This window comes from Ascaphus truei, chromosome 21 (assembly GCF_040206685.1).
Source record: "Ascaphus truei isolate aAscTru1 chromosome 21, aAscTru1.hap1, whole genome shotgun sequence".
NCBI classification, from domain to species: Eukaryota; Metazoa; Chordata; class Amphibia; order Anura; family Ascaphidae; genus Ascaphus; species Ascaphus truei.
Genome location: NC_134503.1, coordinates 15,125,055 through 15,143,016, shown reverse-complemented (window position 1 = coordinate 15,143,016; position 17,962 = coordinate 15,125,055). Strand labels below are relative to the sequence as shown.

The 17,962-nt window shown below is 40.1% G+C and overlaps 1 protein-coding gene across 1 annotated transcript; it reads right to left on the bottom strand.

The window, feature by feature from the left end:
* Window positions 1-823: 823 nt before the first annotated feature.
* Window positions 824-15,106, bottom strand: EDF1 (endothelial differentiation related factor 1). Its single transcript, XM_075579081.1, has 5 exons — window positions 14,911-15,106; window positions 12,020-12,071; window positions 11,163-11,323; window positions 4,960-5,053; window positions 824-1,370 (listed from the first exon to the last, which is right to left on the bottom strand). The coding sequence occupies exons 1-5, from the start codon at window positions 14,986-14,988 to the stop codon at window positions 1,312-1,314; spliced, it is 444 nt and encodes a 147-aa protein (XP_075435196.1). The 5' UTR covers window positions 14,989-15,106; the 3' UTR covers window positions 824-1,311.
* Between the last annotated feature and the right edge of the window lie 2,856 nt (window positions 15,107-17,962).

The window sequence follows — 17,962 nt, the reverse complement described above, 5'->3', positions numbered from 1 at the left end:
CACAGCACACACAGCTTTTTTTTTTTTTTTTACAGTCACATGCGAGTTCACTGCCATTACTGAAACACACCAATTTATTTACAGAGCTGCACAATTGTTTTTTTTTCCTGTAAATTTGGTACCGTCACTTTAGCAAATAAATACACAAAACTAATTTGCGCTTGCTTGTATAAATGATAGTGAGAACCTATATATAGATTACTGGAAAACAAACATCTAAACAGGAAAACACATACAGCTTTCACTACAAGTTCCTGTGGCAATGGGCCTTCAAACCAAACCATTGAGCAATAGCTGCATTTAGCCTGTGTCACAATTTCTTGGGGTCATCTTGACATACATCACACCACAATGTTCATGTCAAATACGTTACCATTGTTCAAAAACAGGATAAAGATGGGGGGGGGGGGGAGGGGGGTTAATTAGATGTTGCAGGTAAACAAGCACTGGTTTCGTGGTTTCAAATGAAAAAGCGTAGTGTTTCCGGAGACCGTTGAAACTTGCAGTGAAGAGATTTGCTTCATTTAACCCTTTGCTGGCAGGTGTTAATGCATGGGAGTACACAGCTGGCAGCAAGTGTAAAATGAATGAAAAGACACCAGGATTTAAATCTAAAAACAGCACATTTGTGATTAAAAGGTTTCTTGTTAAGAATTTCTGATAGCCTTTCGAACATTAGAAATGTATTTGCATTAATCTCACTTCTTTGTAATGTTACATGCAAGCACTACTCCCAATGTTGCCAACAGTCCAGGCTAAGCTCTTTAGGGTTGTCGAAAAGGACCAAATGGATAGTCACACCCACACAAATAACAAACCAAGCTCAGGCAAAGAAGGATAACAAACTTTATTTTACAATTACTTTTGAGAAGGGATGTGAAGGATTATAGAAATGGAAGGGGGAGGGGGGTTGAACCCCAAGTCTATTTCCGACCCTCTTATCTGCTGAAATTAAAAAAAAAAAAGCATCCCACTTGCATCTGGGAAAAAGAATAGCTCATGTCTACTGAATCCAAATATCAGAAAGTAAATATGACTGCCCGTACATTTTTTTCTGCTAATCATGCTATCCAGCTGAATAGAAAATTAGTAGTGATAGAAAGCACTTTATCTGGGAAGGAACTACAATTATTTTTTACAGCAGGTAAAAAGGCCTTGTGTTATCATAGAACACCCCCCCCCCCCCCCTTTAGCACAGTCTGAAACCCTCTGCGTGTTCAACGTGGCAATGCAGAAAGACACTGGACGGTTTACGGGAGAAACCAACCAGACGAGATCAGCGGGAGAACCACTGATTTCGAGGCTTTATTTTCATTTTTTTGGAAGAGCTTCGAGTGGTTTTCCAATGTCTCTTCCACGCAGTTTTAGGCCTAGAAGATAGCAAATACCATATTATTATTATAGGATATACAATATAATATAAACGTTTGCGCTGCAGGAAGGGCCAGCAAAAGGTTAGAACAAATTAACCAAGTTCTTTTCAGATATCAGTTGTCTATGTTATTTCAAGTCTTAAGCCAGGGAACCTCCCTCAATCTAAATATTAGTAGTAGTATTATTATTATTATTATTGGAGGTGGGTGCTACCTAGGAGGTAATTGAAATGTACCAAAGAGATACACCGGGAGAGAAGTCCTATATGTGGTGCACACCACTGATTGGCAAATGTTTGACTTTAGATGGGGAAGTAAAAGCAAAGGCTACGTTTTATTTATCAGGAGTACCAAGATAAGTGGGTACCATAACATGGAGTAGGTAAAGTGGGTACCATAACATGGAGTAGGTATTCAAAGAACCCACTAAGTTTGCAACAAATTAAATTGTATATTAAAAAGGAGCAATCCATGCCAGAAAATGTTTTTATGAAGTTTTTTTTATATAGCATTGAAGCGGGGCCTCTATAGCTGAACCCCATTCATTTCAGCTCCAGGGACCCCTAGCTTCCAGAGATACTAACCTCCGAAGTAGGTGCCGGTACCCGCTCTTGCTGGGCTTTCAAGTTTAACGCTCCTGCGTCACATGTCCCAATGGGAAGCTGCACCGATTACATCACGACTTCCTATTGGCCCACCGCAACTTTGACCCGTGGCCATTACGTGAACCCTGCTAGCCGAGGACAGCAGCTACAAGCACCTACTATGGATGTATGTGTCCTCGGAAGAAAGGGGTACCAGGGCTGAAATTAACAGGGTTCCGTTACAGAGACCACCTTCTACAAGGCTATATCATTTTTTCTTTCAAAATTAGCAAACACCATTCGCCAGCATGACAGTTGTGTTCACCTAAAATAATATATTAGCCACCCTAGTTTGCCAATATAGTTCCAGGTCTATTATTAAAAAAAAAAAAAAAAAAAATAAAGTATAATTTAAGCTCATGGAACTAGTGGAACAGCAGAAATAACACTATGGTGAAAACGGCTAGAGGCTCAAAAAGCAGTAAGCCAATTAGTCACTTGCTTCATACACCAATGTGCTGGTTGTCAAATACAGCAGAGATACAGTGTAGTGAGTAGTGCATCAATAAATTAGGAGAATCCTTGAAGGATTTAGGAGTGCTTGTACACAGCAGGCTTAGCAATAGTGGCCAAAATCATGCAGTAGCTGCAAAGGCAAACACGTTTTTATCTTGCATTAAACGGGTAATGAATGTAAGGGAACATAATTATGCCTCTTTATAAAGCATTAGTAAGACCACACCTTGAATATGAAGTACAATTTTGGGCACCACTCCTTAGAAAAGACATTATGGAACTAGAGAAGAGTGTAGAGAAGAGTAACCAAATTAATAAAGGGGGCGGATATTCTGATTTGAGGAGAGGTTAGCTAAATTAGAAAAGCAGCGACTAAGAGGGGATATAACTATATACAAATATATTCGGGGACAGTACAAGGAGCTTTCAAAAGAACTATTCATTCCAAGGGCAGTACAAAGGACTCGGGCCATCCCTTAAGGTTGGAGGAAAGGAGATTTCACCAGCAACAAAGGAAAGGGTTCTTTACAGTAAGGGCAGTTACAATGTGGAATTCATTACCCATGGAGACTGTGATGGCAGATACAATAGATATCTTCTAAAAAAGGTCGGACATCTTTTTAGAAAGGAAAGGTACACAGGGATATACCAAATAAGTAAACATGGGAAGGATGTTGATCCAGGGAGTATCAGATTGACAATATTTGGAGTCAAGGAGGGATTTGTTTTTCCCCTTATGAGATAGATATTTCACTAGGGTTTTTTGTTTGCCTTCCTCTGGATCAATATACTGCAAGTACGGATATAGGATAAAATAGCTGTCATGTACATTTAGCACAGGTTGAACGTGATGGAGGTATGTCTTTTCAACCTCATCTACTATACAACTATGCAATTGAAAGACATTTACGGTGTTTCTTATTGATCAGTAAATGCTTACAAATAGCACAGAGAATTAAAAGGCTTTATTTTTTCCAGATTTTTAGGTGCTAGCTCTAGTTTGTGCTGCTTCACAAGCAGCCGGGCGAGCCTGGGTTGGTTTTGGTCTGATAAATGCACGCATGCCGGGAGGTCAGTGCTCGTCGTCATGTATAAGCGCTCATCATTTTTCAATTTTTCATCACTATTATACTAGCACCATAATTTACAATATACTTTGTTGCAAACTTAATATGTTGTTTGAATACACACTAATTTATGTTACTCTGATAATCAATAAAGAGTTATGTCTTGCACACCTATACATGTGTAATATAAGCAACATACTTGCGATTTGAGGTACTGGTGCTCCATGGTTCAGGGAAAAAACCTGTCTGGTGTAATTTCAAGGTATATGAACAAAGTGGAGGATCCAGGGCACTACGGATTTGTAGAAAATAAATTTATTTTATTCTAGGCACACACACAGTGTGGTGCCTAGAATAAATTTATTTTCTACAAATCCCTAGTGCCCTGGATCCTCCACTTTGTTCATATACTCTGATAAACAAAACAGCTTTTATTCTTCAACTAACCTATCTAAAGTCAAACATTTAGTAAATCAGTGGTGTGCACCACATAGGATTTCTCTCCCTGTGCTTCTCTTTGGTACACTTCAATTGTTCTTATACCAGATTCAATGTTTTTCTTTAGCTGGTTGCTAGACCTGGTTAGGAGTCGCTCCGTGCCCTGGAGAGCCAGTAGCAAACAGGAGCAATAAACAAACTTTAACCGGGAGCATGTTTATTTTGCAATAGGTTAAAGGCCCTGATGAAACATGTAGAGCCAATGTACTGCGAAAACCCACCTGCCTCAATATCCTTGCAATCAAGATTCCAATTCCTGCTGGACAAGACTAGTTGCCCACACCTACTTCCTCAAGAGTTATACGGCAGACATATTTTACAAGATGACTGGAAATTGTGGACATAATGTGGGCATCTGGCTTTTTCAAGGCTGTGCCTCACAATCAAGTATAGAAAAATAGAACAGTGTGCTCTGTTTTCAAATCATAAATGCCACCATGCTGCTCCCATTAGTTCTAAGTGAGGGTAGAAGACCACATATGACAATGTTGCAGAACATGCAGTGCAAGTACTCAGGTATCATGGCTGTGCAAGTTTCACAGTAGAACAGAGATCAGACTTCAGTTGTGATGTCCTTCCTAGATTTACTCAGCCACAGATCTCAAAGTGGTTGCCTAGGATCAGTAGTTACCTCCAGTCCTCAAGGACCTCTAACAGGCTATGTTTAGGATAGCCCTGCTTGAGCACAGGTGGTTCAGTCAAAATGATTGAGCTACTTATGCTCATGCAAGAATATCATTAAAGCCTGGGGTATCCTTGAGAACTGAAGATGGGAACCATTGGCCTAGCTGATTACCAACAGCCCAAATATGTTGATGCCCAATGGATCTGTTACAGGTTGGCTGCTGTCAATAGTTCAAAATATACCTTACGCCTTTTACAAAAACATTGATGTATTAAAAACGGGAGACAGTCACGAACCTATGGCTCTTTCAATCTTGCCCATGACCTGGTTGCTGGGAATAGCCTTTCCGCATTCATAATCTGCAATCACCTGCGGCTTTTCATTAATTTTCTGAAAGACAAAATTATACGTCAACAACAAAATTGAAGAAAAAACTTTCGGCGGTCACTGCAAGCGTAGGAACTCAGCCATAAACGAGTTAAAATCAATATTTATTCAAATCTTGGTGCTGGACATCACAGAGATTCACATCCTCTGACGCGTTTCATTCTGTTAGGAACTTTATCAAAGAGTACAATGAATCTGTTCACAGGTATCTTTAAATAGGCAGGTTCCTGTCTCCCATTGGCTAGATATTTAATTAAATCAGTTGAAGGCTATTAGTAAATCACTGATTGTAATTGAGCCCTTATGTGGAGACGAATCCTGTCTGCAAAGATATTGTGAATATACAATAAACATTCAACAAACAAGTGATGACAAAAAATCAATATACAAATAGTTGATAACAAATTAAAAAATTTTTTAAAAACAAAGCCAAGTAATGTGCAGCAACCTACATATAAAAATAGTGATAATACTTTTGCACTTTGAGGATATATTTAGATTGTGGTAGGAAAAGATTGATAATAGATATATATATATATATATATATATATATATATATATACGAATCTTTAATTCTCAAATATTAGGACTGAATGAACTTTGCTTATTCATTAAAGGGTAAGATATACATATAAAAACCAATACTGTATCAATGTATATAGAAGAATTAATACAGGAATTAATATGTATACACATACGTTGATAATCATGAATTTGTATACAAATAAAGTACAATTATACAATATTGCGAATGTCTCATTATTGTATGCTTTCATAAATGTACACGGGTCATATAGTATACCCTACATGTAAGTCAATTGGACACTTTTAATGACATTGATAGTTAGTAACATATAGCTGTCATGTGTATGAATTACATTGGGGATAATATCCAATACTACATACTTAGTATAAATGAAACGTGCAGTAAATAAAATATTTGATACAAAATATATGAATTGAGATGCATGGAGACACACTCCCAAGACTCCCCTAGACATCAACCATGCAAGAAGTGTTTTAACTCCCACTCATGGTTAATGCCGTGTGGGTGGAGAGTGTTGAGAGTGTATATCCAATACATCTCTTGTTTATTTAACATATTTTCCCTGTTGCCACCTCTAGGGTGGCAGGGCACATGTTCTATAGCAGAAAAAGAAAAGTTTTTAATGCCCCCATGTTGACATTGTGCAAAGTGCCTTGGAACCGGATGATTTAAGTCCCCTTTCTTAATTAACCGTACATGTTCAGATATTCTTATTCTGAGTGGTCTTATAGTGCGGCCTAAGTATTTTTGTCCGCAACCGCAAAAAAGTATATAGATAACAAATGAAATGTTACAGTTGAGAAAAGACTTAATGTAATATTTCTTAAGATTGGTATTATAGGAAATATATTTCCTTTGGCAGGCATATTGGCACATAGAGCAAGTTCCACACTTATAAAAACCTTTTGGAATGCTGGAAATTTGGTTTAAGTTGAACTTGGAATTAAACATGCTTGGTGATAAGTGTGATGCCAAAGTTTTGGCTTTCCTATAGGAAAATCTAGGGCCTTGTGCCAACATTGGGCAGATGTCTTTGTCTAGTAAAAGTGTATGCCAATGTTTGGAAATTATCTTACAAATTTCATGGGATTGTGAGCTATACGTGCTGATAAAGAAAGGACTTTTTTTATTGTCCAATCTTGACAATATTTCTCTATCTTTTTTTGGGATATAATTCCTAGTTTTTTTGCACACAAGTTCACTCCTTTCAGTATTATCTGCTTTAGCGAATGCTGTTGCTATATCTTTAGCAGAATACCCTCGCTCTAGAAACCTATCAGACATTTCTCTTGCACGGGACAGAAACACCTCATTGTCTGAGCATAATTTTTTCAATCTGATAAATTGGGCCCCTGGTATATTCCTGATCAATGACCGAGGATGTGAGCTCTGAGCACATAATAGTGTGTTTCTCGAATTTTGCTTCCTGTAAATATCTGATTGTATGGTTTTGTTTGCGTCAATATACAGGAGTAAGTCCAAAAAATGAATATGATTAATGTGGTGCTCAAAAGTGAATTTGATATTGAATGTGTTATTGTTAAGATAAGTGAAAAAAGAAAATAGTGATTTTTCGTCTCCCTTCCAAATAAAGATCAAATCGTCAATATATCGTCGGTAAAAGACGATATTATGACGATATGAATTATTGCTGTGATAAATAAAACGTGACTCCCATAAACCCATAAATAAATTTGCGTACGATGGTGCGAAACTTGTGCCCATTGCGGTACCCAAATTCTGTAAATAAAAAAGTGAATCAAATAGAAAATAATTATGTGTTAATAAAAAAGATATTGACTGTAATAAAAAAGTGCATTGTGCAATAGATAAAGTGGATTGATCCAAAAAGTGCTCAATAGCCTCTAAACCGTGTTTATGTTCAATAATAGAATACAGGGAGGTCACATCCATAGTGACCCACCTGTATTCATGTGACCATGGTAACTCCTGTATACTGACGAGGAAGTCCGTAGTGTCCCTAATAAAGGATGGTAATTTAAACACCAGGGGTTGTAAAAACCTGTCCACATACCGCGATAACCCATCTCCCAAAGATCCAATACTCGCAACAATGGGTCGACCAGGAGGGTCCACCAGCGATTTATGGATCTTTGGGAGATGGTGGAATACCGGAATCACGGGATGTGGACAGGAAAGAAAAAGAAATTCTTTATTGTTAATTACATTCAGAATTTGACCCGTCTCTAGTAATTCTAATAACTCGAGACGGTACTCAGATGTGGGATCACCTTTTAAACTATGATAGGTGTTTCTATCACTCAATTGTCTGATGGCTTCAGCATAATATTGGGATTTGGACAATATGACTAAAGCCCCTCCCTTGTCTGCATTCTTGAGTACTAAATTGTGTTCATTTTTAATACATTCAATTTGTTGAACTTCCAAATAAGACAAATTTCCATTTTTGACAAAAGAACTAGAGAAACCCTTTGATAATATGCGTAGATCCCGCTCAACCAGTTGTTCAAAGAGGTTGATAGAAGGTCCCCTGTTAAAATTGGGGCAAAACAATGATTTTGGACGATATCCCGAATCCTCACGGCCAAAAAATGGCTGACTGTATGTAGTGAGGGGTTCTCCTTGTTGTTCTAATAAGGAGTCCATATCTGATAATGTACAGTTCTCCTTGAAATTCATAATCGGGACATCGTTAACAATACATATATCAACTGGTTGTTCAGGATCCTCAAAAGGTTGTAACACATCAAATCTATTTCTAGTAGACATCATTTTGTTCAAGGCCAATTTCCTAGTAAATTTTTGGAGGTCTATGACCGTCTGAAATAACTGGAAATTTTGACTGGGGGCAAACCCTAACCCTTTATTCAAGACTGATAGTTGTTCTAAGGTTAATTCTACCCCAGACAGATTAATAATGTTATCACTAGACTCTAATCGTATTTTTTGCGTTTGGACCTTCCCCTGCCCCCCTCGTTTTCTTTTGGATCTGCGCGTTCTCCCCTGCTTTTGGTCCCCAGATCTAAAAAACCTGAAGATGGTTGCCCAGATCCCTTCGTTTGTTTATGTTGATTAAATGAGGTGGTGGCATTTTCAGAGTATTTGGAGGTCCCTCTGTCTCTAGAGTGATCACGTGATCTGTCAAAAGAGACTGAATGAGCTCTTGAGTCTGCATCTGAGTAATCAGACTCAAAGCTAGATGTTTCTACACGTGAATTTTTTAAAATAGATTTATTGGGTAAATTTTCCTGTCTGCGTTTTGGATATCTTTTTGGTTTGGGGGTACTTGAACCAGTAACTTCTTTCACCATAGTAGGTTTTTGCCAACAGTAAACCTGGTTTTTAACGTAATCTACACGATCCCTCTCGAATTTTAGATGTTTTTTGTCGCTGATTAAATCTTCACTGATTTCCACATTAGAAGATAAAGTTTTGTCGTTTTTGATGAATTGCTCCCTCTTGTTGAATGGCTGTAATTTGGATTTGAGATTATTAATTTCCATCATAAGGCTTGACTTTTCAGTCATTTTTTGTTGGATAATTAAATTCATCAGTTTTACAGAGCATGTATTGAGGATTTCAATCCAGTCTTGCTCAAACTGACTACTGGTAAAGCCAAATGATGGAACTTTTTTAATTCTCAAACCCCTGGGAATGCGATTACACCTTATATAATTCTCCAGTGAGGTGATGTCCCACCAGAGTCTGATATTCTCAATCAACAATTTTTCTAATTTGACAAAATGATGTGTCAAATCAGAGGGTTCATCACAAATAACATCAGACATTCCATCAAATAAATGTGTTGCTTTTCTTGATCTTTTAGTATCATCCCCACAATTAAACACATATGTATTGTCCACTTGATCCGGTCGTATACTTTCCTCCCCACTAGATTCCTCCATTGTGTGCAAAAAAGGTATGAGGGTATTATCAAAGAACAGTCCTTGTTAATACATAAAATAAATGGCAGAGTTCCTTATAACAAAGTCCTCCAAGGTATATAGATATATAAGATGATACAGACACCATATACTGAACCGTCAGATCGGTAATTGAACAAATGAATAAAGTCCTGTATAAATATACACACTTATGAGCCACCAGAACAGAACAACAGTCTATGTAATACGGGGAGTGAACCCCATGGTGTTCGGTGCTCTGAAAAAGTGTATATGTGTAGGTATGGGTCAGATAATAATCCTTGGTTAGCTTTGAAGATTGGTGGACAAAAGAAGAACAAGTGATCCCACTGCAATCAATAGATAAAACGTTGGATGTATAACTGGAGCAATAAAGCAATAATGCAGACTTAATAACCTTAGGGGGGGGGGCCCGTTGTGCAGGGGTTGGTAGGGAGACCGGATGAGAAGCCTTGTATGGAGACTCCTCTCCTGTACTCACGTATACAACAACCGAAGCCTGCTGCCCTTTGCCCGCCTGGTGTCTTCACTGCTTGCTCTGTAGAACTCCCGGCTTACTCCACGTGTGCGGCGCCTCCGAATGACGTCATCGCCGTCGCCAGCCTAGTGAGTCCTCCCGGACTCCTCGTAAATTGCCCACAGCAGTAACACTGATATCCAATCTTCCACGGCACACGCAATCAAACGGCTTTTATCAATGGCTACAATTATGGTGGTGTGTAACCCACAGCAGCGAGTCAAAGAATGACTTGATGGTAACTTTACATTTCCTATATATAGCTGGAGGTTTCAACATGCCCGAGAATAATATACACAATTGGCCTATGCCCGAAAGAACGCACAAATCACCAATTTCCCAGCAGTTTATGGCATCAAATGAAAACAAGACTTCACAAAAGGGTTAGAGGCAGCTGGTATTGGGTGTGCAAAAGGGTTCTTGCATTTCAAAGAATCTGCACTTTACACTAGGCCACATATCCCTCACTTTTAAAATGTTACTAAACAATACTGCTAATATTTTATTTGTTGGGAAACGTAGATCCTAGAATCAAAAAGGGGGGGGGGGAATGAGCTGCATTAGTGCAATACTTTACTCTCACATACCTCATGTCTACTGTCCATTATAAAGTATTTGCCCCTTTACTGCCGATTATGAGGAAGCTGGGCATCAAGGACAGGGGGGGGGAAATCCTAGTGACTTAACACAGGCAGACTTCAGGGTTGGATCACCTCTTAGCTATCACTACGAACGAGCAAAACACGGTGAAACAAAACAGTATGCCATGTACCAATATTCAGCACCAAAACGGTTACTACTTCATACTTCTGTTCCAAATACTGTACTCTGATATCAAGATTAAGGATGTTCAGTGGGTCCAAAACAGAAGCAGGGTAGTCTGCGTTGTGTCCTTCAAATGGACGCAGATCCTTTATTATGCTGACTGAGGCACGTTTAATCCCATCACCGCTGGGATCTTTATTCCCGATGGTCGGGAATTGCACTGTTCGGTTGATATCTCTGTATGGAAATATGATGACAACCTCCTTTCTTGCCCAATCCCCATCCCAGCCACAATACTTGAAGAGGTAAACAAACAAAGGGACTCAGAGGAAAAGATCCATTATAGTTTCATATCAATCATGGGAAAACTGTCCTTACCGTGGCCAAGTCCTTCTGGGTTAACCCTCCGTTCTGCCTGCCCTGCTGGATGACTTTTCCCACCTCTAATGAGATTCTGTCATGGTGAAGTTCTTCTGTTTCTCGGTCGAGCTTGGCTGTATTCTTTGTAATTGTGTGCTGCTTGTTCTGTCCAGCTGACCCTAATGTTCAAAAAGACAGAAACCAATTTAAATTACAATTTGCAATTAACCTGTACAATATATGCACAGATGTAGCAAAGTTTAGTGAAGGATTAAACTGCAGGGGCCCCATGCAGAAGCAGTCCCCAGTGCCTACAACAGCAAGTCTGGCTGCATCTACATATGCATGTCCCATCTTCATTTCAAATGCACAGCCACATACAGATCCAAACATGCGTTTTCCAGAAGGTATTACCACACCCCAAAAGACAAGTAATTCTATTTATAATAAGGCTGCATCGGTAACCGAGAAACGTGATCAATGTTTCAGATGCCGTTTGGAACCAGTGGTCACATTTCAATAAGTGATGCAACGCTATTATGCATACAGCAATCTCATTTTCTCCACTCATTCTAGTATGCAGTATGTTTACTTGTATGTTATGGTACCAAGTTGGAAGGCTACTATTCTCTTGCCCCAACAAGGGGTTCATACGAAACTCGGAGGGAACAATGACAAGCAGAAACACTTTGTAGGACAATTTTGTAACTATACCCATTCATTTTACCAGTCTATAAATTTTGATTATATCAAATCCACGTGCGATCTATGTAAAAAGGTCTGTCTAATCTCAAAAAACAAGCATATTATTCATTGTTCACTTTAAACAGTAGTTATGCAAAGTCCAAATGAATTAGGAGTTAAAATAAACATACATTTTTTTGAAGTCTCTACATCTTCCCCTCTTCTTTGTGCAGATGTAATTGCCTGCAAAACACGATGTTTTAGAAATGGATAACTGCTTAGAAAAACAAATAGAGGGAGGTGGGGGGAGAGAATTTATGTAAAAGCCTAATTACACAATCACATGTATAAGAGTATATAACAATGAATAGCATGTCCCTAGCACGTTCCTGTGAGGTTTAAAGAAAGGGAACACAAGAGGTAGACCCTACTGGAACCAAGGTGAACTGACAAGTAGTTTAAAATATTTTTTTTCCATTTAATGTTTTCCTAATGACCAAATGCTTGAGAGTTTTCTTAGCTTTCCTAAATCTCTTATGATTGGACTGTTATAAATTGCCAATGCCCACTATTCTTCCTGTTATTGGTTAGTGGGGTAATTCTGATTCCATCAATAGCCAAACAGATAAGAGACATAATATAAAGCATCAGGCAAAATAACATGGTAAAAATATAAAGTTTAATTTTAGCGTGAATTAATCTTAATAATACCAATTGAATTGATAAGTTGCTTACATCTTTGTTTCTTGCATTTACATGGAACTGAGCTTTTAGGAGGAAAAAATTAAACATCTGAAAAACGTCAATTACAGACTGCTCTGCCAACCACTACTGCCCTATTTTGCTGGCTTCCAGACCACACTCCAGCTGTCTGATACAGAACACAAAGCCCAGTGCACACAACCTATCCTTTACCTTAGAAAAACAGCACAAATTGAGACCGGTCTTTTAGACTTTTCTAAGATGCCTGGCACATATGAACAGAGAAAACAAAAAATATTTGTATGGAATGGAACCTACACAGGAGGTGTGTGCGGACAATGGAAGCAAAATGACAATCACCAGTGTTAAAATACAGTATGTGTACTACATAGTTACCTAGTAACTGTGCAAATACAAAACAGATTACAGGGCAGTAAAATGAGATGTGGGTATAATATTTACTTCTCAGCTGTCCTATACTAAAGCAACTGTCCGTAAAGGAGCTAGTGATTCTATATCTGCATCACACTGGTGTGTATAGTGCTGTACATAAATAGCTAGGAATGTGAAGCATGCTACAATACAGATCACAGGCATAGATGTTCCTTATCAAGATATGAAACTCGTCCTGTTTAGACACAACTTCGCCTGTGTTGTAATGTTTTAACTTAATCTTTCGTATTGGACTTGAGACTTGGGTGTGGGCGACATGCATTTTGGTAAACAAAGTTGCCAAATGTAGAGGGAAATCGAATTGTTTCGCTCTGATTTCCCATGTGGTTGTAGAATCAAATATTTGCACACAAAAAACAACTTGGGATTGGTTGTACACAGCGAGTCTCACGCCTTTCCCAGCATCGCAGATACGTTCCCACGCCAAGGTTGAAAAATACATTTATAGGACTTAACCATAGAACTTGAATCCTTTGAACAATTGTAATCCTCATTAACAAGATTTTTTTTTTTTTTTTTACTGGCAAGTTCAGTCAGAACATGCCAAATCAAGTCTTCTCCACCCTGCTCCCTATCAGGGGACCAAGCGGAAGGGGAGGAGAAAGGCAAGGTGCCGATTAACCCCATGAGTGCCAGAAACCTATTGCATTGCAGGCTCTGATACTCAATGGGTTCATAACTAGGCAACTTACAAAAAAGGGGCCCTTCTCAGACCGCAAATGACAATGTTTACAAAATAACAATCGGGCAATTAATATATACAAAATGCCCAAGTATATTTGTTATTTGTTAAGTAATTTCCAGATCAATGTCATGGGCCTTATCGTGGTCATTGGACAGGACTAGCCTTTGGGGTCCACAAGACTTCATCCCTACATCATGAGGTCTGGCATTCCAGGGGCCCCATGATGCAGTGGCTTCAGCATACCCCAAGGCCGCGTCCATAGTGCAGGATACGAAACAAACACTAGGACGCCAATGCATGTGTGCATAGTGCACACGCGCTAGCGCGTTCTACTATGGACACGGACCAAGAGTGCTTTCTTTCTGCTTCAATCGCGTCCTGCGTTGAAATGCTGTTTCAGGGGTTAATGGTCCAGCGATTCCGTGATTACGCTTTGCCGCAGGGGCCAGGGCACTCCAACGGTTATGGTACGAAACAGGCAAAGACTTGAAAGAAACAGGACAGGAGGCACGTTCGTAAATTCTTCCAGAAGTGGGGTGTTTGTAAGAGAAGGAAGAGCACCTATTATTTATTAAGCCTTGGAACCACACGCAGGTTTCTTGACAAAATGAGTCCAGAATCCAGTGCTGGGTAACAACCAGGTTACACAGTAATTAGAGTGCAAGCTTCTCGGGGCAGGGCCTCCTTTCCCCTCCAATGTTGCCTTTATATTTGGATGCACTGATCTATGTTATGACATTCCCGGTGTATAATGGCATACCTGGTTGGCACCATACAAATTATATACGTATAAAGCTGCGCTTATAGTGCCGGTGACGGCACGTCAAAACAAATGCATTGCCTCCGTCGCGTGCAGTTATAGCAAGCGCGACGGCTTGGTCGCGATAGCTGGAAGTCATCTCAGTTTGATTTTTCCAGCAACCTTAGCCCGACGTTGCCGGCACTACAAGCGTAACCTAAAGTAATCCTGGTTTTTATGTAAGGTTTATATACCAATATTCATATTACATAAAAACCAGGATCGTCAATGATATATAATTAAATATAACAGGTATTTTACATATAACCCTATATAATAAGACAGAATCACCAACAAGACACAGGTAGCAGTGGGAGCGAGAGCTTTGGGGATAACAGAGGCCACAAAGCCTGGGCCTCGCGTGAATGCGGCCCCGGGGAAGAGAGCGCTTTGCTTGCAGGGAAGTTAGGGCGGTTACTGGAGGAGACAGGGGGGGGGGTTACCTGTTTGGACTTGGACTGCGCAGCAGTCGGGCCCTTCTTCCTCAGCACGGTCACCGTATCCCAGTCGCTCTCGGCCATGGCTCGGGGAGGGGGTTGTCCTCGGTCTTTCTTTCCGCACGGGGGAGATGTTTCACACACACACAAACACGTCGTTGCCTAACTGACTCGCCTGAAGGAAATGCTTGCCCCACCCACAGACCGGAGGCCAAACCCCGCCCCACGAAACCCCCTCTCTGATTGGCTACCGCGCCTGCCAATCAAACGTGCATGAAGTGCGGATAGGCTTTTTAGGCGGGGCGTGCATCTTATTGGCTGCATCCCGAGGAAAGATCTGGAAAGGTTGGGACTGTAAAGCAGGGGAGAGCGCTGATTGGCCTTCATCTCCCGGTGCGCTGATTGGTCAGTAGACGTTGCTAGTCCGCCTTTTTCCGCTTATGATTGGTTCCGGCGCAAGGCTGAGTCTTGTGACTCTCACAGCCCATTGACTGATGTCACACGTCGGGCGCCATTTTATAATCCCATGAATTTAGACAAGGTGCCTTAATAGTGACTGCACCCTGTAACCAGCTGTTTACACGTGTTTTGTTTTGACCTTTTTTTATTCAACTTCCGGAAGAGGTTACCATAGCAACTCCTGGCTATTTCATGTCTGAGAATGGCAGCAACCATCTTATATTCCTGTTGAGGGAAACATTTCTCCACAGAGGGGAAGTATAACATTTTAAATAAACAACATCAATAAAAAAAAACCTGCAGAGGTGCATGGGCGAAGCTTGAGATTGCTGACTAGTTACTTGTCAATCACTAGTCACTAGTACCAGAGCTCTTCCAGACTACGGCTTTTAAGTAGGTAAAACCTAACGGGAAAAAAACTTTTTTCACCCTTTCAAATCGCAAGGAAAGGTTTAATAACTAATCCAGGATGCCTCCGAAGGTTTCACAGAAAAAAAACACACCCGATCTGGCTCGGTACATTAAGCACAAAACGACCATTCGGACACTGCGGGACGCCGAGCAAAATTCAAGCTCTGAGTCGGAGCAGGACTCTGACCGGGAGGATATGAGCCAGCTAGTCACCAAAAAAGATTTCAAGGAGATGGTTAGCAACCTCAAGACAGAGCTCCACAATGAACTTAAAAAAGAGACCACTTCTCTAGGCAGTAGAACTGACACTCCAGCGAGGAAACTGGATGACACCATTAAGTCATTAAATAAAATCGAAAAGAAGACCTCTCACTTAAGGGAGGATATGAGCCAACAAGCCACCAAAAAGGATATTGAGGAGCTGTTTAGCAACGTCAAGACACCGCTCCATAATGAACATAAAAAAGAGACCACTTCTCTAGGCAGTAGAACTGACGCTCCAGCGAGGAAACTGGATGACACCATTAAGTCATTAAATAAAATCGAAAAGAAGACCTCTCACTTAAGGGAGGATATGAGGCAACAAGCCACCAAAAAGTATATTGAGGATATGTTAAGCAACCTCAAGACAGAGCTCCATAATGAACTTAAAAAAGAGATCACTTCTCCAGGCAGTAGAACTGACGCTCCAGAGAGGAAACTAGATGACACCATTAAGTCATTAAGTAAAATCGAAAAGAAGACCTCTCACTTAAGGGTGGATATGAGCCAACAAGCCACCAAAAAGGATATCGAGGAGCTGTTTAGCAACGTAAAGACACCGCTCCATAATGAACAGAAAAAAGAGACCACTTCTCTAGGCAGTAGAACTGACGCTCCAGCGAGGAAATTGGATGACACCATTAAGTCATTAAATAAAATCGAAAAGAAGACCTCTCACTTAAGGGAGGATATGAGGCAACAAGCCACCAAAAAGTATATTGAGGATTTGTTAAGCAACCTCAAGACAGAGCTCCATAATGAACTTAAAAAAGAGATCACTTCTCCAGGCAGTAGAACCGACGCTTCAGAGAGGAAACTAGATGACACCATTAAGTCATTAAGTAAAATCGAAAAGAAGACCTCTCACTTAAGGGTGGATATGAGCCAACAAGCCACCAAAAAGGATATCGAGGAGCTGTTTAGCAACGTCAAGACACCGCTCCATAATGAACTTAAAAAAGAGATCACTTCTCCAGGCAGTAGAACTGACACTTCAGAGAGGAAACTAGATGACACCATTAAGTCATTAAGTAAAATCGAAAAGAAGACCTCTCACTTAAGGGAGGATATGAGCCAGCAAGCCACCAAAAAGGATATCAAGGAGTTCTTAAGCAACCTCAAGACAGAGCTCCATAATGAACGTAAAAAGTTCACTTCTCGAGGCAGTAGAACTGACACTCCAGAGAGGAAACTAGATGACACCATTAAGTCATTAAATAAAATCGAAAAGAAGACCTCTCACTTAAGAGAGGATATGAGCCAGCAAGCCACCAAAAAGGATATTGAGGAGCTGTTTAGCAACGTCAAGACACCGCTCCATAATGAACTTAAAAAAGAGATCACTTCTCTAGGCAGTAGAACTGACGCTCTAGAGAGGAAACTAGATGACACCATTAAGTCATTAAATAAAATCGAAAAGAAGACATCTCACTTAAGGGCTCAGATGATCGAGCTTTCTGACCGAAATGAAGATTCAGAGAATAGGGACAGGAGAAACAATTTGCGTATAAGAGGTGTCCCAGAATCTTTTGTTGATCCACAGGAGTTCATTGCAAAATGGTTAACAGTTATGCTGGCAGACAAGACTGAGGCGGCCCTCAAGCTAGATCAATGCCACAGGGCTCTGCGACAGAGACCTTCACTGGGGGATCCCCCCAGGGATATTATTATTAGGTTCCACTTCTTTAAATCGAAGGAGGCCTTATACCAAATTACCAGGAATACTGCAGATATATCATTCGAAAACATCAAGCTTCAAGTATTCCAGGACTTATCCCCGCTAACTCTGGCAAAAAGAAGGAGTCTGCAGCCCATTACTTCTATTCTAAGGGAGAAAGGAATTCGTTATCAGTGGACTTTCCCTTTTAAACTTCTTGTAATAAAAGATGGCCAGTCTTTTAACTTAAAGGAGATCTCCGATGCTGAG